Below are 23,134 nucleotides of genomic sequence, written 5' to 3' on the forward strand. Positions count from 1 at the left end.
TTTGACGCATGGAGCCGGGAACAGCCACTGGTGGCGTTGTATACAATCGAAACCTATTTAGGCTTGCCTACGCTCATTCAGACTACAGTGTAAAGCCCAGAAACAGTTGTTAAAGTTGGTGATCAATTTAGTGTGATAGAAAGCGTGTACAGTCATCAAATTACCGCAATAGACAGAGTGGGGGTATATACGTGATTCCGGCGTTTCATAATAAATGCATTCTATTAATAATTTTCAACTTTCAAATAATATTCATGAGATATATTTACGTCACAACCTCGTTAAAGGTCATTAGCATATTGTGTATGCATGCTTCGGTCTCTATTCCATAACCAACGCGTCATCACATTGAGGTCAATTGTAATTTACGTTTTATGATTGACAAACTTTATTGACGGTGCTGAACGTTGTGTTTGTATTCGAAGCCTACACATAAGCGACGCTACCAGATATATACATAATCCAACCAGCCACACCAACCCAGCGACTGCTCAGATAGCAAAAGTTTTATACACACTCCCACCATGTCATACTCTGTAATATGCAAATACAATTCTAGTTCCCCAATAACTCTGGATGGCAGAGTAGAAATGTTATATGCCAGAATCTGGAAGACAATACAGAAGGGATTATGCTAGATCCTTGAGGGTGGTTTAAAAGGGTCATATGCAAGACCATGTATGGCAATATAGAAGGGTTCTATGCTAGATTCTGGAAGGAAGTGCAGGAGGATCATATGCTATACCATAACTGGCAGTGTCATACCACGAGAAACACTACAATTGAACAACAAAAGTATCGTTAATCTGAAAACTACATATCTTTCATCCAATTCTTTTCAGATAATGTTTTTTTCTGCGTGCAAGTCATACATTCGCACACAGGCTATGTATCTCATCAACATAAAGTGATGTGGCCACTGAATTAGTAAACGTTACATTGGGATACACACATATATCAATGATCAATTTATATCGAACATAGAATATACCTCGGTAAGACATTAAATTAGTCAATTTATTTAATTTGATTTTACTTAATGACCTACCATGTAATTTCTCGCATTCAATTCCATCCATTGATGGTGATAATACAGCTATGCATACTACCATGAAGGACATGTTGATGAGGTTCAACTGAAGTTGAATAGAAATATTGCCTGGTCATCAACTTATGGTTGCCAAACAACAAGCTCACATTTGCAAGGGTGAAATTTATGATTATATTTAAACAATTTGTAATCAGTTAAACATCTGGGCGTGGTGGTTTGTCAAGCACACTTTGTTGCCCCAATGACATCTATATGGTATGCAAAACCGTTCCATATTTGCTCTTATATCATTAGGTGTCTAGTGGTAGAATGTGTCCCATATCGTTAATAGTGCATCTGGTGATGGGATTTGGTCTGTCACTAAGGAGTGCATTTAATTATGGGATTTCTTCCATGTCGTTAGGGGTGTTGTGTCCAATATTGAGATTTCCTGTTATATTATTGATATGCATCCTGAGATGGAATTTTCTGTCATGACGTTAGAAGCGCATCTAGAGATGGGATTTTCTGTAATATCAAATAGTCTTGTTGTGAATTTATTCTCATATCTTTCATATTTGCAATCATACAAGAGTGTAACTTTGTTATAAAGTTGGATGTGTATTCATGTTATCAAATTGGAATTTGTATTGTAATGGGATTTTCACTCATATCTTTAGACTTGTAATGTTGTAATGAGATTTTTAATAACGCTTGTCCTTCGTTGTAAACTTTTAACATTGAATTGAATTTCAGACGATTTAGCTCACTATCCGCAATAGAAATAACAAGTTTTTAAAGTAGATAGCGGCATACCAAAACGATATTCAAATTTAATCAAGGGTAATTTTTTATTTCCAAAAACACAAAACAAATTAGAACAACTGACAGGTACGTCACCAGTTGCCAGCAACATGTTCAGCTGATTATGTAACACATAATGTGAGAGAGTGAAATACTCGGTGCTTTACTAAACCAACGTTCATATTGCACTTTACCAAACACTTACCAAACAAAACATTTATATTTTAATATATTTATTCGATCTATACAGAACACTCAATTTCTCGACATATCTTATAGCGTATGAGATCACTAAATAAGTTGAGTCTAGCAATATCTAGACAATTTTAACAAATTTCCCATTTTTAAAAACTTTTTGTAATAATATTAGTTGGTAGTTTTGAACACCTGCAACATCTGAAGATCATTGTATTAATTGTCATGTACGTTTAATTTTGATATTCTGCTCGAAAGGTACTTGCTGAATTAGCAACTCATCATCTCGTGAATACGTATGTGATACTTAAGGGGCTATCACGTATAAATACATTGAGCGAGAAAACTAAACAAGAAATATCATTTAATGTGTTTAACCAATACATTCATTGAGGATACAATGGGCATGTTTTGATCTTGACCTAACCTTGACCTCTTTAATAGGGATATTATTAACGAGTAAACTGGGTAGCAACGTTTGGAATCAAGTTGATACAATAAGACAAGATAGTATGGTACAGCCAATGCGCATCACCTGATGAACACGTCATAATCGTAGTAGTTGCTTAAATATACTACCATATATCGTATATATCTCAGAGGAGGCACAACCACTGCATTTGAAAACTTCACTGGTGTGGGCACATTATTGAAATACATCTCAGGTCTATGATGAAGACAACTATTGCGACTGTGTTATTTCTTGCAGTCTTCACAGGAATCTCTGATGCATGTATGTTTTGTTGATAACTATAGGTTTATTTTAAACACATTGCATTTACATTGCAAATAGTGAGTCGATAACAAGTTTATGATTTGACCAGAAATAGTAGACCAGAGCGTTGCTCGGCCGTTGTTCTATGGGATGCCGATTTTTTACTGCATTTTGTGAGATTTACACTTTGTCTGACATCATTACCACATTTTCATCATTACTCAGTACGATCGTTAATATATTTTGATTGGCCGACTATAATTTCCACATATGCGATTCATAAACAACATGCAGTTATATTTACATATATTCCACATTACTGGTGTTGTAATACAATCACGGTTCTGAATGTTACTGGTCTGTTTTCTTAAAAATTTCAAACAGAATAAATGTGTCAATACTGCTTATGTTAAGAACACTACATTTTTTATTCATTAATTGATTTTCGTGATGTGTCTAAGATCATATCACATCTGCACCTAGGATCTAGGCTCTAAATTTACTTGATGAAATATGTTGCTTTTTTTAGCTGGACATTGGAGTGATTTTGTGAAAGCCATATACAAAGCATCTCACTACCAGGAGCAGTCTGACTTGTACGAGTCTAGTAACAATGGAACACTACTGCCCATACCATTACCAGTAAGTATTAGTTAGCATGGAGACAATGAAGGCCAGGGTTGTCTCAACAAAACTTGCGATGTATGAGTCTGATGACAATGTGATGCTACCTACTTTAATAACACCATTAATAAAATATAATGACATTTAGGATTGTCTGACTTCATCTCTGCATATTTTACACGAGTCTACATAAACAATATATATTATTTGCTTGTGAAAGACCATGTTGGAATGTCCGTGTAACTGACTATACATAACATTTTGCGAAATAGTGTCAAATTTGTTATTCTTTCGTCTTCAATTTTACAGTTGATCAATAAAGTTCAAATTGCAAATAGTTTCTAAAGTTTTGTTTTGTTGTGAAACTTCCATGTTATGTTTATTTCTCGTTTATCTACAGTGTCTGCGTTAATGGGTTGCGTGTATTGTAGCAATGTGTCAAACGTATTTAAACATACTCTAGTATTTAACACTTCTGGTGTCACTAAATGAGAACAAAACACAATGAAAGACCACTAACATAATGTGAAACTTTGGAAGCAAATCTCATACCAACTAAAAAACGAAAATACTACTCATTTTAAAAGAAATACGTAAACATTGGTGTGTTGATGTTCTACTTGTCTTTTATTATAGACATTGATAAATAAAAATGAAGTACATAAAATTAACATTTAATACAAACGAAAAATATTTATCATTTGTAGTCTAATGCCATCTTCAATGTGGAAATGACGAACGCATATTTATACTTCAGTGTTATATGTTGTTTCTAGATCGAATTTCCTGATGGTTCTTGCACATCCGTTATATCTCCACCGGAATTCCCAGATTTACCAAGGCCACCCAGAGACTTCCCATGTTCTTGTGTTAACCCAGGCACATCCGCAGTTTCAGGTATTCCTTAGCATAGTAGCAACTACTCCAAGCAAATTTATTGTACCCTGGCGCCCATATATGTTACCCTGCTATGCCACATATGTCATCTTGTTGTATTGCTAGTATGAAGACATATTAAATAGGCTCTCCATTGCATATAACGCCCTACACGGGGCCTTCCATTACGCTCATCTGCACGCCGTCCAATTTCAATGATAAACTTCGTCAATAGTATGATATATTAAAATATCATCAGTCAACATAGAAATCAGGTTAGGTAAATATACTTGTCCAGGCATGTGATACCAATTTGCATCGTACCATATCATATCATGTCATGTCATCGCACTCCGGCAATGACAAACATTAATACCCTTCAAAATGAATACAACCGTACCTTAGTAGAGTGTCCTTTGTGATAGGCGGTCTCAAATAGGACCTCGTCTATGTTTATTTGTTGTTTTGATCGACACGTTCATTTTATTTCAGTACATGCATTATCTCCCTTTGATGTTAAGATAGTTGGGGCATTAGGTGATTCGCTGACAGTAAGTATTCACATTCATAGTTGCACAATTATTATTATTATCCAAAATTATTATTATTAATTACATAATGTATTATTATGTTATTTTAACATGTACGAATCACCTGCATATTTAGTGTAATGTGTAGTATATTATTATAATATAAAGGATATTATAAATATAACTTTTATTTTGGCATTGCTTGTTTGGAATAAAATAATGAATGGTGCTTTTTGGTTTACGAATAAAATAAAATAAAATAAAAGACGATCACATAACAGTACAAAAACACCTTGGAACACCTTGGAAGGCAGACCGGTGACACCGGTTCACACTTAAAAGGGGGTATCACACCGCCTGCCAAATTTCGAAGAAAAATTAAAACAATTAACAGAACAAGTAACATAAAACAAAGAGGACGAAACTCTTGGTTTTTGTGCATGTTTTAAACTTTGTTGTAAATACCAGTGAATATTAAAAGTTTGAAGTTATATAATACTTGGTTGTAATGTCCGAGTTTTGGCTTATTGCCAACCAGTTACTGCAGAACCGTACTAGCTTAACTTCTAGCAATTCATGTTACTACAGTCAGTGTGGCATATAACAGAAAGCGCGTAAGCATGCATGCCTGTAATGGCGAGGCGCTTGTCACGTTTCATCTTCGCCAACCAAGGTTCGTTTCCAGCCGTCACCACTCAACTGCGGTACAGACTCAAGTACGCGTCGTCACAGGATCAAAAGATTTTCAGTGCCGGGCAACATACCGAAGGCACAGGGTCTTGTGACGATTCTAAATCAGTATTCCCGGGGCGACGTAACATATGCGAGCCCTAACAATACTGGGAAGTGTGGAAAGTCTCGCCCGAAATGCATTGGCGATTCTTCGCGATTAGCAACGCAACGCTACATTTGTGGTATCACCAGTTGTCACATGTTATGCCAACTCTTGCTTTAAAGGCGCCACCAATCAGATCTATGCATTTTACCAAGGTAAAATACTCGACTTCTCGGTAGAATCCCGGTAAACTTTAAGGAAATAGTCACCATGTGCAGTGCTGGCGTAGAATTGTTAACAATATTTCATAACCACCTTGTTTAGGCTGAAAAGCATTTGCAGATTTCATTTGTTCAGTGTCAACTGTAAAATAATTCCTTCTATATTATTCTATTCATTTATAATTCAACGCAATATACTATCGAAGATTTTTCGCATAACAAAAAAATATTTAATACAACATATCCTTATTATCTGGTTGTTATTATGTTTGAAAGATAATGGATTTCAAGTTATTATTATTTTATGTCTGCTAAATGTTTCAATACCATAATAATTTCTTTTTATGTGACAGACGATATAACATATATCTGTATATTGTTATTTATAGGCAGGCAGTGGAGCGGACGCAGCCATTATAGTTGGATCGTTAAATGACTACAGAGGTGTAGTCTACAGGTATGAACAAAATGAAACTCAAATGAAGTGACGTTTGTTTCTCAGTAAGCTGAATAGAATATTGATTGGGTTTATCCCAAAAGTGTCTCACAGTTTCATCGATATGTGAACACATTTATAGAAATTCACTAAGCATGTTTGTTGCATGCGCGTCATGCGCATTTCAATTTCCGAGAAATAGAGATGATATGTTGATAATCTATATATCTATAAACAATGATTTTCGTTTTCACGTACAGTATCGGTGGAGACGAAGACTTTTCGGCAGGAGTCACTACTTTACCAAGTAAGCTACAAATAGATATGACGTCATATTTATATCTCAAAATATGTTCCTGTATTGCAATAATTCAGTGAAATCATTTCTATATTTCAGATATTTTACAAGAGTATAGCCCGTCGCTGAAAGGATTCTCTTTAGGAGTTTGTAATAGAGATGAAACGGCATCGGCTTTGAACGTTGCTAGTCCTGGTGATGTATCAAGGTGACATATTTTAAAGCGTAACCAAGTGCTCCTTTCGTTACTTTGTAAACCGCATTATTAAAAAATACAATTGCAACGACTTATTTTTCAGTTGGGATACATTCATGCTAAATGATATTTGTTTCCACAGAGACATGAAGTACCAAGCATACCGACTTATTGACAGAATGAAACTACACCCAGACGTTGATTATGAACTCGACTGGAAAGTCGTAACGATCTTAATTGGTGGAAATGACCTGTGCTCTTTCTGTGATGATAAAGAACTGTACACAGCCGAGCGATACCAGCAACATCTTCAAGAAGCTTTAGACGTCTTACATGAGGGGGTATGACTTCAAATGCTCAGCTACCATAGCAACCGTTTTGTTTAGTTTTTTCATTCGCTGATATAAAAGACGAATAACGTTATTTGGTTATTTTCAGATGCCAAGGGCTTTTATTAATTTAGTTTCCGTATTGCAAGTAGCAGAATTATCACAATTAAATGGCACTATATGTAATATCATTCATTGGTACGTATCATTGCATTGTTTATAATATGAGATTATTACGAGGATACCGTAAAGTATGTACGAAGACAGTACAGCAAGAGTATTGACCGACACGCAGCGGAGTTCGATGCGCGGCGTACTGTCTGAGTAATAACCTTATTATTATACATCTTTTCCTTCCAAGGATACATCATAGGAATGCCAAAATCCAAAAAGTTTAGAACAAAATCGGCTTCTTTGTATGGAGTCAAACCCTGGTGGCAGCCATTTTTGTTTTTCTTACTAGAGGACTTTACGCGCGTAATCATTCCATATTTGGAATTCGCATTTCCTAATATGGTAGGATGAAAATATCTCATAAAATACCGCAAAATTACGACACACTGTAACTTATAGCGTTACGGTGACAGATGTATAATAATACCTTATAATATAAATATAGTCCATTGAAAAATAATAATGCAAAGTAGACTGCACAGTGTCTGATATGAGACATCGTCCCTGCCCGAGCACAAATTGTACTAGTTCTAGGGGTTTTACAGTGAGTTGACTGGCCTAAGTGATTGATGTGATATAGTCCTCAAGTATGTAGTTTATCAGATTGCTGTAGTTGACATAGTCCAATGTGAAAATATATAAAGATGAAGATATGCAAGTGGTGTGATATGCGATTTGCGAGATGATCACAACAAACGTGCATTTCTAAAAATGCGATAGACCTGGTTTGTCCCAAGCTGTTTTGCCATAGTATCTGTGTGTATTTACAAAGCGTACATTAGATAATGATAATTTGTTGTGCCCGGGGTAATCACACATGAGTTCATATGGATAATTAAAATGGTTGTATTATGTACATTCTCTAATCACATTGCTAATAGTTATATTCTGTTTGCTGTTCGCAGTCTGTTTTGTACTTGTGTTAAGTATGGTGATGATCAGAATGAACTAGTTGAGCTCACCAAAGAATACCAGGTAAAATTCTTGAATGATTTGTCTATTAGAACAATCTCACCCTTTCTTTAACGAATCAACTATACTTGATCATTATAAAACTTAATTAACCGATTCATTTCAGCGTGTCACCCACGAACTCATTGATAGTGGGCGCTATGAAACATCAGATGACTTTACAGTTGTAGTGCAGCCATTCCTAGAAGAGACCACTCTACCACTTGATGAGGTAATGGCTTCATACTTTAATCACGGAATAAGTCGAGTGGTCATCAGATTGTGAATCTGGAAATGAACATTGCACAGTAGCTTTTGAAAAACAAATACAAATTTCGTATTACATATTGTACATATCTTATTTCAATAATCGATCATAAGTCAATAAACTGTTATATCAATACATGTAAACACCTGTTATATCAATACATGTAAACACATGTTATTCAAATACATGTAAATATCTGTTATATCAATACATGTAAACACCTGTTATATAAACACATGTAAACACATGTTATATCAATATATGTAAACACATGTTATTCCAATACATGTAAACACTTGTTATATCAATACATGTAAACACCTGTTATATCAATACATGTAAACACCTGTTATATCACTATATGTAAACACCTGCTATTCCAATACATGTAAACACCTGTTATATCACTATATGGAAACACCTGTTATATCAATACATGTAAACACATGTTATTCAAATACATGTAAACACATGTTATATCAATACATGTAAACACCTGTTATATCAATGCATATAAACACCTGTTATATCAATACACTTAAACACCTGTTATATCACTATATGTAAACACCTGTTATATCAATACATGTAAACACCTGTTATATCAATACATATAAACACCTGTTATATCACTATATGTAAACACCTGTTATATAAATACATGTAAACACCTGTTATATCAATACATGTAAACACCTGTTATATCAATACATGTAAACACCTGTTATATCACTATATGTAAACACCTGTTATATCAATACATGTAAACACCTGTTATATCACTATATGTAAACACTTGTTATATCAATACATGAAACACATGTTATATCAATACATGTAAACACCTGTTATATCAACACATGTAAACACCTGTTATATCAATCAATGTAAACACCTGTTATATCAATACATGTAAACACCTGTTATATCAATGCATGTAAACACCTGTTATATCAATATATGTAAACACCTGTTATTCCAATACATGTTAACACCTGTTATATCAATACATGTAAACACCTGTTATATCAATACATGTAAACACCTGTTATATCAATACATGTAAACACCTGTTATATCACTATATGTAAACACTTGTTATTTCGTGTAATTTCAGAATGGTGATCCAGATAAATCATATTTCGCAAAAGACTGCTTTCATTTCAGTGAAAAGGGACATGCTACCGCCGCAGTGAATCTTTGGAACAACATGGTAAGCAGTTAACTGTATCAATATCGTGAATCAGCTCATTTCACATTTACTAGATTGTTGTAATAAATATTGGCAATTTAAATATTCAAATGTTTTTTGATGACCCGAAATTGATATGGACTAAAATGTATGTAGCACCCGACCGACCTCCAATAGCGTGAGTTCTACTCCATCACATTAACAATTACGTGTTCTCTCCACTTATTCATATTCAGTTTGAACCTGTTGGGTTAAAGTCTCGCGTGTTTAACCCTGAAGCCGACGTTTACTGTCCAACTCAGGTAATATTCATTGTATTTCACTATAATTAAATTTATCGTTTTAATAGCTATTTTTGCATACACTTTCATAGTACATGTGGGTCCCACGGACAAATTTTATGTATAACCCAATATTTATGAACTAGGGTATACAATTTATGTAACCGCGTATAACCGCGCAATGTTCCCTCTAGACGTAGAACACACTCCACCACACAAATAAGTTTATATATCTCTTGAAATGTATTTAGTTATCTAGCAAATCAATAATTTGATCAATAGTTTTCTTTTGGGTATATAGAGATCAACGAGATAAGGCTAGTTAGCTAATACACCAACAAGTTCATGAATGTTCACAGAAGTTACATCCAGCATTTTTAAGATGATAAAAAAGGCAATACAGCTAGTTGTACAAACAGGAAGTCTATATTCAAACCCTACGTAGAAAACAGACACTGCAATATCTCATAAAAGTACAGTATGTGTTAGTGCAGGTTGTACATATAAACAATAGCATGATACGTCATCTGACAGCTGTGCATGAACCAAAATCTAAGCTAGTGTCAATAAACATATAACATATTAATGTATATTCATTATAAAGAAATTGAAAGTCATGTGGATCAACTAGGAGTTTCCTTTAGGCTTTTCTCATGTCTAATTGTTTTGAATAAAAAATAAGCTAGATCTTGCTCTCTAACAGTAACATCCAATGTTTACGTAGAGCTACTTAATACCATTAGTCTTTAACATTAATATTATTTCAAATAGGGTGGTTTCTTGCTTCGTTTCAATTTAGCAATTCAGGAAGTTTGCTAGAAATATCTTCTACTTATGATGATACTTGGTCAATTTGATTATTTACCTTGGTGAATTTACGACTATAGTAGGACTAAATTTGTTTGGTTTGCATTGTCTTATTTGCTTCCTGATCACCAGTAGCACCAATATTACCGCCAGACGTCATTCATATATCGTTGTCCTCATCAAAATCCTCGCACCTTACTTTGACAGTGACTTTGATTTCTGTCCGACGTTTTACTATGGGAATAAATGTAATCTGTAAACTTAACGTTGAGTCCCAAATAATAAATAAGAGGACACGTAATTACAACACGCTCCGACAAGACTCATAACAAAAGGCAACAACACGACTGATGTAATTAAACCAAATCAATCAAAATTGTCATTTATCAAAGTACTATAACGATTTAGCATGATAATAATAATATTCAATAAACGTAAGTAAATATCATCCATGGAAAACAAACCGCCAAGTTGACCCATCAATAACAGAAAGATACATAGTTGAAGTTTAATGAGTTGATAATGTCCCACGAAGACACAGCAGATGTGAAGTTTTTGCATTGTGTAGATGTACTCAATGATAATATTAAATATAATTGCAGCCTCTTGAACCTCGCTTTACCATATTGTCAATGTCAAAAATATCATTTACATATGGTCGGATTGCTCAAATCTGGTGATAATGCAATTACTATCACGATTCAAATAATTTGAAAATTATATAATGATCAATATCAAGCCAGTCATGTTCTGTTCTTCAAGTCCGCATCATTTTACCACAGATCATTGTTCATCAGATGTTGATTTGTGTCACCATAACGATTTCCAAAGGCCGACCAGATGGACCAATTATCACACTCCAATATTTTCGTTCATTCATTACACTTCTCAAGCCTTCCACAGTGATCAAAATGACCACGAAAACATTATTCAGACTTACATACAGTTTCTGCAAAACCTAAAACAGCAAATATTCCCGTCTAAACATTTCTTACTGATTTAGGGGTTTAGGTTCTGCATAAGTCTATAAATAATCTTGACACTAATCCTTGCAGAGTATCAGACTCGGATTATCAGAGGTTAGCTAATTCACCCAACTCTATCACAACAACGCTGACACAATAACGTAATATTAAACCAAATAATTTCACATGGTCGCACATTCAATGTCTTGTGTTGATTTTGTTTGTTTGTTTTTATTCCCAGGATGTTCCATACTTTTATACATCAAAGAACAGTGGTATCGAACCTACAACATCATCATCAGCGTCACCAAGAATATCTCATGTGTTCTATATATCATCTATGGTTATGTTATTTGAATACTCATTCTGGAACTGATGTATAGTGCGTGGGATAATACTATAGTCTTGCCTTTAGTCGTGATAGTTATTATAACAACAACAAAAACAACATTAGAATTGTTTATTTGTAAATGGTTTGTGATAACATGCAATTGTCACAAAAACATGTATGTGCAACAACTTTATTGTAACTACTAGGGTAAATGATTGACTGTATGTCAACTTTTATCGCATTTGAAATGTTGGATATTTCAATATATAAGTATATATATAATATACAACATATTTTCTGAATAACTTGCTTCCACAGTTATACCATTATAAGGGACCGGTTACTAACTTTCATCACAAAAATAAGATGACGTGTCCCTCGAAAAAAAATGTTTACCCCTAACAAATTTAACGTTATAAAGTGGAGCTAAACCATGCTTTCTGAAACTTAAAGCGATCGTTGCGTACTTACTGTGACACACTTTGAAATAGCAACATGCCATTTTAGCAAATTTTGACCAGTGTATGAATTAACAGAATCCTAATTTACCTGAAGTGTGCCACAATCTCATTATCAGAATATACTTTCTTTAAATTAGCGTCATCCTGAATTAGCGAAAATGTAGTTTACAACACTCCCAAGAGTCACAATATTTACCCCGTTGTAATTCATTTTACAGTTTATAACTGGCTATTTTGGTTTTCTGATATTTTATCATGTTTTCGTTTGGAGCTTCAATCATTATTTTAACAGTTTGAAAAATAGTTCACATAAGTCAGAGTTCACTGTCTGCGTTGGAAAGATGTACCGTCACTTTGTTTAATGCTTTGAATAAACAGTCATTTTCACATGTCAGTTTAAACCATGCATGTCTTGTTGTTAATTTCTGTTTACACCTTACCATAAACTTATTGCGTTCTGTGATGGCAATGGTCAGAACATGTCTTATTGACGTGTACAAGAAGATTCATCGTAATCGGCATTACATACTTTTGCCTTATAAATCCTTGACACTGAACCCTATACCTTGAAACACAAATGAGGCGATCCCCTGCTTTTAAAACACAAATAAAAAACGACTATCTCTTTAATGTATGTGTGTATGTATGAGCTATAGTAACAAACTTTGAAAATAATTACAATTTACAAATTTAATCGCACACATGAAAAAGGCAATCCGAAAAATTCAATATATTTTTGAATTGAAAATAAAATTCGCTTGCATTAGTGTTACATAAAATTATGTACATTGTTATATATAATTAAGACAACGATTTTTGTTTGCAATTAACCCGAATTCTATTTACACATGAATGATGCAAATAATATTAATTATTAGAATTTAAATTATCAGACAAAGAATCTTAAAATTAGCATATACCAAATTACAGAAAACTGAAAATAAACATACATGGCTGTGACAAGCATCAAAGATTTGAAATCTGATCTGTATGTTTTTTTATTGTTATATTCCACTCAACACTATTGATAAAACCTAGTTTGCATAAGATACCTCACAAACAATATTTTATAGCAGGGTCGAGTCGATAACCAAGTGTTTATCGCTATTGTAAACAGTAATAATAATAATATAAATAATGGTCTTGATTATGTTTAATTAAATTTGAGTTAAAAAAATGGTGGATACTATTTTGCCACAAATATGTAATGATTCCAGTACAATCAGTATTTACACTAATATGCTACACAGGAATGGTACACATATTTGGATATTTTAGCAAAAACATGAACGCAATTCATAAATACACTGATATGTAACATGTTCTTATTGACAATATATTTGTCAAGTTTAACGGATTGGTCAGACTATTGGCATTCCAATGGGCACGAATTGTGTACTGGTTCTGGCAAACGTATTTGGTTAGTGCTTCGACAACATGTATATATGCATTGACGACCACTTGAGTTTAAATTACTTATTTAGATTTTCTCACTTGATTTATTCAGATTTATTATTTACCACTAAAGACACAACAAGGGAAATAGATTCCCCCTTTGTACATTGATACGTTCCATAAAATTAAACCTAATTGCCATTAAACTAAGGAGTACGATAAGTAAACTAATTTACAAGATGTTGTAAAGCATGTAGGTGAAACTAAACATCTGTAAAACTAGTTACTCAAGAACAGATAGACTGGCATACAGTCTCTTGATTATTTTCGTTTTTTTATCAATAAAATAAAATAAAATAAAATAAAATATGGGAATGTATGAATGGCGACAACCGAGTTACTGCGAAATAAATTTGTTTATTTTGTGGTAACCCGGCTGTCGCCATTTACACACTCCCATGATATTTTATTTTTTTGTGAAACACCAGAAAATAAACAAAACACTGTATGCAAGTCTAAAGAACAGATAATTACCAAATATGACTTTCTGTCAAGCAAATTGTGTGACATAGAAATCCCGATTATGACATAGATCTTTATAACTTGTCAAACCTTGATATTTATCACAATAAGTGACCAATTGTGATTGGTGTGACAAGCCTGAAGGTATGCTTATTTATTACGGACAACTGTTACCGTATATAATATACTAGTAATCTTTTAGCATATACCTCGTAATGCCCGGCTCCGTAGCGCTATGGGAAGTGCGCCCTCACATCAGGACAATAATTTCCCGTATCACGCCTGGCCTAGCGCGCCCGGCTTTGCTCATGGTGTTGAGGGACGGTGTTTAAAACAAAACGCATCATTTTAAATTACGTTGTGCGTTTGAGATCACGCCATGATAAATTTGTAATTACTCCTATAAGGTATATGATAAAACCTTTATGGACTGAATACGACTTTTGCTGTCCTGGGTACGGCTTACGGTGTAAAAGCCGTATCCAGTCCATAAAAGAATATTACAACTATCTGGATACTAGGCATCGTCCGAATCGTACGGTTTCGCTAAAGCCGGCCATTCATAACCGGCCCACGAACCCGTGCGTGATCGTGTTAGGGAAAGCTGTATTTCACTGCAGATAAATTGAGTCATTTGATTGGGCGCGCCAAGGAGCTTGCGCCACCAATCAGCGTTGCTGTATCATAAATGTGAACGTCTTGGGTCATGCCAGATTAAAACAATGGCGGCGTGTAGGCCTTCCGTTGATTCATCGAGAGTCAAGAACAGAAGGTCTATATTCGTTGACACGTTTCCAAAATGTGTTATTCCAACGTTGGAAATTGTTTGTGGGCAAGTAAATGAAGACGATAGAATGTCTAAATATTTGTGCAAACTGTGTTTTAGTAAACTGTCGAAACTGATAACATATCGACTTACCCGATGATTCCGGTTTCGTTGCAACAAACACATCATTTCCCTCAGATACAGCACTAGGCACTTTCCTTTGATAGTCAGTAAACTGTTGATTTATATACTAGTATTCCAAATTTTTAATTTTACCAAGTAATGTGTCGTTTCTATCATGAGTTCTGATTGAGTAATGCAAATGAGCCCAAGTGAATCTTACAATCGTTTGAGGGCGTGCGACATACAGTAAATCGTGGTGAAATCTGCCAAGGGTTAATGTTGAGGCTTCGGTTGAATAAATGGTCCTTGACTGGCGAAGATGCTGGATAGGATGACATAATTAAGAGTTTAGCATAAATCATTTGCTACATATATAATTCTCAGTGATGTATTATAGATGCACATTTACTACTAAGTGTAATAGATTTAGGAAAAATATTTTTATAGTTACATGATCTCAGTAATTATGCATATATCTAATTGTCATACTCATTATTGCACTAATAGATAAAGAGATTTGGATTATTAGTTGATGTCCTTATCAATTATGCATGTATCTAATTTCAGAAATCTATAGTAAATATGATATCACTAATACAAATGTACTTGGGATTAACATAATGTTGTTGACAAATAGTTGTAGTCATCATAGGAACACGATTCACCAACCTGTCAGCTACATACCATTGCTGCCTGCAGCTATACTTATTTATTTAAAGACGTTCTGTGTAACACAGTAAACGACTTTGTTATTTGTTTCCACTAATAATGCTTATCACCCAAAAATCTAGAACAAATATGACGAGTACTATCCATACAATCATCTGACACAGTGATCCATAAATCTCTTACTGCAGTAATATATAGGATCAAACTTCTCTAATCTATCCGGAGGGCAGTTGCCATAGCAATAGTGCAAAGTAGGTTGGATACGGAGATACAAAACAGTATAGATTATTTGGCGCATGATATCAATCGCTGCGTCTACACTCACCACCACATACTGAATGCTGAATTAATGAATATAGTTATTCTCATCATCTGGTATCCATGGCAACATGACAAAATTGTTGCAACGACATGGTTTTGTAAAATTGTTGTCAGTACATAAATTTTGGATATTATAATAACACATTATCATATTGTACTCACTACTTAATTCATCAAGTTAGTATCTTGTCACCAATTCACGCATATTGTAAATAAACTGTTTAAAATGCTTCTAATTCCAGTAACCTGGCCGTTATAATTCAAACTAGGGCGACTAGAGTCTTACGGTCACGCGGCCTGGTCGATCTGATAAGTTCATCGTATGATTCGCTTGATGAATGTGATGTAATGATAACATTATTATTTTTGGGAGGAGCATACAGATGTCTTCATTTAAATGTCTCATTTCATCAGAAGTGCGCGTCCTTGCTGTTCTAATTTTTTATCACTGATTAAGACAATATGAAGTTGTTCTTCGTTTTTATTTTGTCAATTGTGTCTGCATCTGGTTTTGAAAACGAGTCTCCCGAAGAAAGTAAGTGATGTTTAACTACCTACTGGTTTTTATACGATACATTTGAACCGTGTGCCAGAGTAGCGACATCTGCGAGTCAATAACCATGATCACTACCTTTATCATTGTCCCACCTTTTCATATGCTGCTGGTAACGAAATATTGCCAGAAACATCTAGCTATTTTGAATAGTTACTTAGAACAACGATTACCACATATCGCATTTATCGGATCGTGTAGCTGTTGTCCTTTTACCATTAGCAATGTTTGCGTTCGCAGGATGGGAACGTTATGTTCAAGTTCTCCGAGAATACGGACCTGATGAAAAGAACATCATGGTATCTAATGATACACCGGTAAGTGATTACTTGTGAATTGTCTTGCTCTTCACTGTGCTAGCAACCGTTCTGAACTTGATTCAGATTTTAAAAATTCGTTTATTTTTTAGAGATTACTACAGTACAAATTTGAATGTGATATTCTAGCGCCTTCTGCCACGAAACCTGACTCGGGTGAGTTATTAAGTTTTATTAAGATATTAAGTTTTAATTGGATGCGTTGTATTTTCAAAAAAACAAACAACAAAACACATCAAAATATACATTATTTTTGCCAGAATGTGTCACATTGTCTAAACATGTCATGCGTTATGTCAATATGACACCACTTCCAAATGAACTGGAAATGTCACATGTATTATGTTATGTGGTAAAACGGTCACGTGCTATTTATGCTAATTCGTGTCGAGACATTTCGACAGAAAAGAAATATTGTGTTTGTGATCATATTTATGAATAGATAATTTAATGGTGTCAACATGTGTATTTTTTGTGGTCATCCGATCGCGATTGATGAGTCGTAGAACACACAATAGTTGAGTTGTAGTCATATTTCATATTTTAAATGTCACATCTACCGATGACTGCAAATCCTAAGGCAATACTTACAGCTCAACCCATGCCTAGCGAAGCTGTGGCAGATTGATTGTTGTATAATCTATGATTACACGTGGTTTCAATAGTCAGAGACTTCCAGTTCTTGCGTTATATTTATTATTTATTATTGTAAAATAGAAATGAAGAGTAAACAAACCAAAACAAATAATGTCCAGCATTAGGGAAAATGGCGACAATTTTGAAAAGTGAGATCAATGCTAAATTACAAATAAATATTTATTTTGTTTATTCAAGTTCATAAACTACGTCCAGCTGATATTGACATCGTTGCTGCTTTGGGAGATTCTTTAACGGTAAGTACGACCTGTGTCATGGTGCCAGTGCCAATAATAATTATGCTGATTATCAATACAGGATGCATATGGTGCTGGCAGTAGCACTTATATTAATTATTAATACAGATTGCCAATCAGAAGCGGCGGCACCAAATTTTGCATGAGGGGCGAGATCTGCTCATCAGCCTTGCGGGAAGACGCGACCTTAATGGGGGTCCGGGGGCATGCTCCCCCTTGACAATTTTGAAATCTAGACTCTCTCAAACGCTATTTCCTGCATTTTTAGGGGAACATGTTGCTGACACAAAAGGTTGCAGCTTGATTTTGAAGGGGCGACGCCCCCAACATTTTTTTCGAAGGGCGATCGTCCCCTCTGCCCCTGTGCCGCCGCCACTGTGCAAAGGGGCAGTGTCAATAACCCTTATGTTGATTAATAATACAATTTGCTATTACAGGCTGCCAATGGTGCTGGCGCCAGTAACCCTTTTCAAGTACTGATCGAGTACAGAGGACTATCTTGGAGGTAACCCCAATACTTATAATAAACTGATTTAATACGATTCATATCCATTCAATTAATGTGGGTGAAGACAATAGATTTAAACTAAAAATAAAATTAACTTTGAAACTCGTATTTTTTTAAACTATAGTATTGGTGGCGATAACACATTGGAAGATGGTACTCTAACGCTGTCAAGTACGTATATTGAATAAACAAACACGACAGGAGAGACTTTTCCTCAATGTCTGGCTACTCTGCGTGGTGTTGATTTGCGTGGGTGGGTTTCACGGTCGATACACGTAATAAGCTAGGGCATTAAGTTAAGTATCTTTTCGGGTGGGGTGTTAAGATGGCCGAAGGTATGGTCACCTGAGAGGGGAGGTCACTAGTGAGAATTCACCAACGGCTATGTGATGCATCCAATGGGTTTATAATTACGTGTGAAAATGGGCATGAATCCCTTCCCTTATAAGTTGTAGGTTTTTAAAGAATTTGATCTTCCGGAGCGTGATTTTCATCAGAAGTTGAGGCTTCGCATACTCGTATAGTGCATTTGATCCCGGGGTGGATGTGTGATGTGACGTTTTACAATAGTTTCGTGATTTGGTGTTGTATGAGTGCGCCGGTTCAGCTCACGCACGAAATCCATGTACTTGTTCCTAAGATACTTTGTTTGCCTTGCCGTGTATTCGGTGTTTTTTTTTACAAACAAATGCACAGATGGAAGAGTGTACAGATCAGCAGATATGCATACTGACAGGCACGCACATAGGAAAACAAGTGACAAAAGAGAAAAAATCTTAAGATAAACACACATTAAATACACTCATAGACTCAAATACACATACACATACAGACACATATTACGAAAGCCTTTTTTACATTTTTTTTTATTAACTTAATTGTATTATTATTTTATTTTCTCAGACATTTTGAAAATGTATAACCCAAACGTAAAAGGTTGGTCTATAGAGACAGGTCCCGCAGATAACCATAACATCTCTAGATTAAACGTGGCGGTACCAGGTTCCACTTCAATGTAAGACGATATTTGATTTATCAAATTTTATGACATCATCCAATTAACTAATATTAGAATATATACATGTGACGTCATCATTTTTACATTTCCATGTTTCGTCACCGACTGATTTATTTATACAAATTGTAACAATCACTATTGGTTATCGGCTATCGTTTTTGTGTTTTCTTAGAGATATGCTTGAACAGGTAGAAACCCTTATTCAGGGTCTGAAGACAGTCAAGACTCTAGATTATGATAATGATTGGAAACTGGTAACCTTATTCATAGGTGGTAATGATTTGTGTGCTTACTGCCGAGACAATGACAGCTACTCAGCCGAGCAGTACGCCACCAATGTTAAGGCAGCGTTGGATTTAATGCACGTTGAGGTAACGTATATATTTACTATTATTTCAGTGTCTCCTGCGTACATATACAGTCTACTCTGAATGAGTGCCACCTCCTGCCTTTGTACTCGTGCAGTCTACTTTTAATAATGTATCCTTCTGCGTCCGTATAAATGTAGTCTGTTCTGAATGTCTCCTTCGTTCGTTCAAAGGCAGTCTACTCTGAATGAATGTCCCCTTCAGCGTTCTTACACATGTGCTCTACTCTGACTGAAAGTTTACCCTGCGCTCGTACACATGTGGTCTACTCTGACTGAAAGTTTGCCCCTGCGCTCGTACACATGCGGTCTACTCTGACTGAAAGTTTACCCTGCGCTCGTACACATGTGGTCTACTCTGACTGAAAGTTTACCCTGCGCTCGTACACATGTGGTATACTCTGACTGAAAGTTTAACCTGCGCTCGTACACACGTGGTCTACTTTGACTGAAAGTTTAACCTGCGCTCGTACACATGTGGTCTACTTTGACTGACTAACTTGCGCTCGTACATATGTGCTCTACTCTGACTGAAAGTTTACCCTGCGCTCGTACACATGTGGTCTACTCTGACTGAAAGTCTACCCTTGCGCTCGTACACTCGTGGTCTACTCTGAGTGTATTATCCTGAGTTCATTGTACAAATGTCGTTGTACACACATATTCATTGTGAGATTATTTCTGTTTTCATTTACAGATGCCGAGGACGTTTGTTAATTTGGCACAGACCGTGATGGTGACTGAAATCAACAAGCTCGACGGCTTAGTTTGCAATGTTCTACATGCGTAAGTGTATTACATATATTCTAGTAGTATCACGCTGCATATAAATAGATTCATATATGGACTAGATTCCATGATTATAATTGTTTTCATTCTTGTATTACAATATGGCGAATATTATAAATTCCATCTGTGTACACTTTCTATGATTCATTACGAATAAAAATAATAATAATAAAGTTTGAGGTGTGATCGCACGGATAACTAATGTGTGTATGTTTTTATTGTGATTGTTAGTGCCATGTGTTCGTGTGCCAAGGAAAGTTTGAATGATGACTGGGAGGAAGTGTTCGATTTGGCAAAGGCTTATCACGTAAGTTGAATGTAATTTCCCAGACGCGAATAATACTTAAATGTGCTTTATAACATCCAAAGGTTCTTTACTCGCATTTGTGTGAACACCCTGAATGAACTATTTTCAACTTTCCAATTCATTACCTCGATTTCACAGGCATTTATGAAGACCTGTTTACTTTATTCGCCCGACTGTGTAGACAAAATTCTTAACCAAATCAGAAAAACTGATTTTGAACACAAAATAATACGTTATCATTTGTTGTCATTTGCTTTAAATTAATCCCTACTTCATTAGTATTTATTGTCACGTAATACGCGAGAATATTTTTGACGTTGCAAAAATTAGAAAGCAGCGCACACGATTGTATGCGGCCGATTGTCATTGGGTTCTCACTTCTCAAGGAGACGAAACAATTCTTAAGCATAAAACTATCGGCCACTTACACACTGAAATACGTAATCATGCTGGAAATCTCTAAATATAAAGCTCACATTGACACAAATGTTTATTTCACTAGCGCTCCCTCGAGATGTTGGTTGAAGATGGTAGATATGACACAAGAGATGACTTTACTGTAGTAATTCAACCATTCTTTGAAGAGACTTATATACCACCTGATGGTGTAAGTATAGACATGTTACCATGGTAACATGTAGTTCCGTGGTTGGTTCATCAGTCTAGTCTGTTGTATCATGTAGTCAATGCTGCTGTATTTGCTCATCAAAATATTCCTAATTAGGTCATGGCCCAGTTAATGCTAGTCGATAATTATTCCGGGGTTATACCTTTTGACTGATTGTATATTGAGTGGTTTGCGTTACACACTTAATCTTGTTGCACTTCTTCTGGATTGGTTTTGCTGATTAAATCTGACATTCAACAATTATAAGGTGACCGAAGATGTGTGTATCCTGTTTAATTCACATTGAATTACACAAACTGAACATTGCATCGAACTTATGCAAATCATTATTTTTGTTTGCAGGAAGGTGGTTGGGATGGATCTATGTTCGCACCAGACTGTTTTCATTTCAGTGAATATGGACACCAAGGCTGTGCCATGAGTCTGTGGAATAATATGGTAACTATTATATAATAAAAACTTCATTGGTATTTTGAATAAAACAGAGTCAAATGCTATTCTAAAATCAAAAAAAGAAGAAGAAATGTTATATATATAGTTCAAACACAATAAATACATATTATAGATACTACTATGTCAGAAAATATCACTTTGGTTAATACAAACTGCGAGTCATCAGTATTACACCTTTCACCGAACCGTTCATCAAGTTTTATGTTCTGGAGAAATCTGTTCCATTCCTAATACATGTATTGGTAAAATGTGTCATATATCGATATTTAATTTCAGAGCCACTACATTGATTTCCAATATTCAAATTCAGGATCTCTACATTGAATTCCAATATTCAAATTCACGATTTCTACATTGAATTCCAATATTAAAATTCAGGATCTCTACATTGAATTCCAATATTCAAATTCACGATTTCTACATTGGTTTCCAATATTCAAATTCACGATTCATATACATATTTTATAATGCATACAGATTGAACGAGTCGGAGAGAAACGCAAAGCATGGCTTCCTGAAGACAAATTGGAGTGTCCATCGGAGGTGAGTCTATCAAACAATATTCGATTTATTAAGAGATTATACAAATACAGTGCTTTGATCAAATTCGTGAGTTGATTTCGTGTATTTCTTCTCTATCTGCAGGATTTCGAATACTTCTACACATATAAGAACTCAAACGAGACCGAGCAGGACATGGATCCCATAGGAGACTTGGATCCCATAGGACAAGCATACGTGGTTACTATGCCATCACTGACATTACTGTTAACAGTCATGGTTATACATGCGTATAATACAATTGATAACAAAAGTTAATTGTGAATTATTTAGAAACATTACTTTGACACTTTCTAAGGTTAAGTGATTACAACTTGGAAATAGGATTAGGTAGAAAAAGTAAGCCAAGCACTGAACTGAGTTAGAGGCTGCGTATGTTGAAAATAAAAATCATTTGGTCCTAGAGTATGTTTAATTCATGAATTAAAGAAAAGAATTTTTCAAGATTACTCTATAAATTATGAAAAGATAATAGAGATACTATC

General features: G+C 35.0%; 2 protein-coding genes across 2 annotated transcripts; both read left to right on the forward strand.

Moving 5' to 3' along the window:
* The first annotated feature begins 2,701 nt into the window (after positions 1–2,701).
* On the forward strand, positions 2,702–12,043 carry LOC102805697 (phospholipase B1, membrane-associated-like). Its single transcript, XM_006820421.2, has 14 exons — positions 2,702–2,762; positions 3,274–3,386; positions 4,145–4,265; positions 4,737–4,795; positions 6,160–6,227; positions 6,467–6,513; positions 6,604–6,712; positions 6,843–7,041; positions 7,139–7,227; positions 8,109–8,178; positions 8,282–8,386; positions 9,540–9,635; positions 9,851–9,916; positions 11,909–12,043. The coding sequence occupies exons 1-14, from the start codon at positions 2,702–2,704 to the stop codon at positions 12,041–12,043; spliced, it is 1,338 nt and encodes a 445-aa protein (XP_006820484.1).
* A 4,674-nt stretch (positions 12,044–16,717) lies between these two features.
* LOC102805811 (phospholipase B1, membrane-associated-like) lies at positions 16,718–22,907 on the forward strand. Its single transcript, XM_085504670.1, has 14 exons — positions 16,718–16,790; positions 17,049–17,125; positions 17,218–17,281; positions 17,960–18,018; positions 18,456–18,523; positions 18,651–18,697; positions 19,430–19,541; positions 19,717–19,915; positions 20,609–20,697; positions 20,932–21,007; positions 21,510–21,614; positions 21,978–22,073; positions 22,566–22,631; positions 22,734–22,907. The coding sequence occupies exons 1-14, from the start codon at positions 16,718–16,720 to the stop codon at positions 22,905–22,907; spliced, it is 1,305 nt and encodes a 434-aa protein (XP_085360796.1).
* Positions 22,908–23,134: the final 227 nt, after the last annotated feature.

The sequence above is a fragment of the Saccoglossus kowalevskii genome, chromosome 2 (genome assembly GCF_978046115.1).
Source record: "Saccoglossus kowalevskii chromosome 2, keSacKowa6.1, whole genome shotgun sequence".
NCBI lineage: Eukaryota > Metazoa > Hemichordata > Enteropneusta > Harrimaniidae > Saccoglossus > Saccoglossus kowalevskii.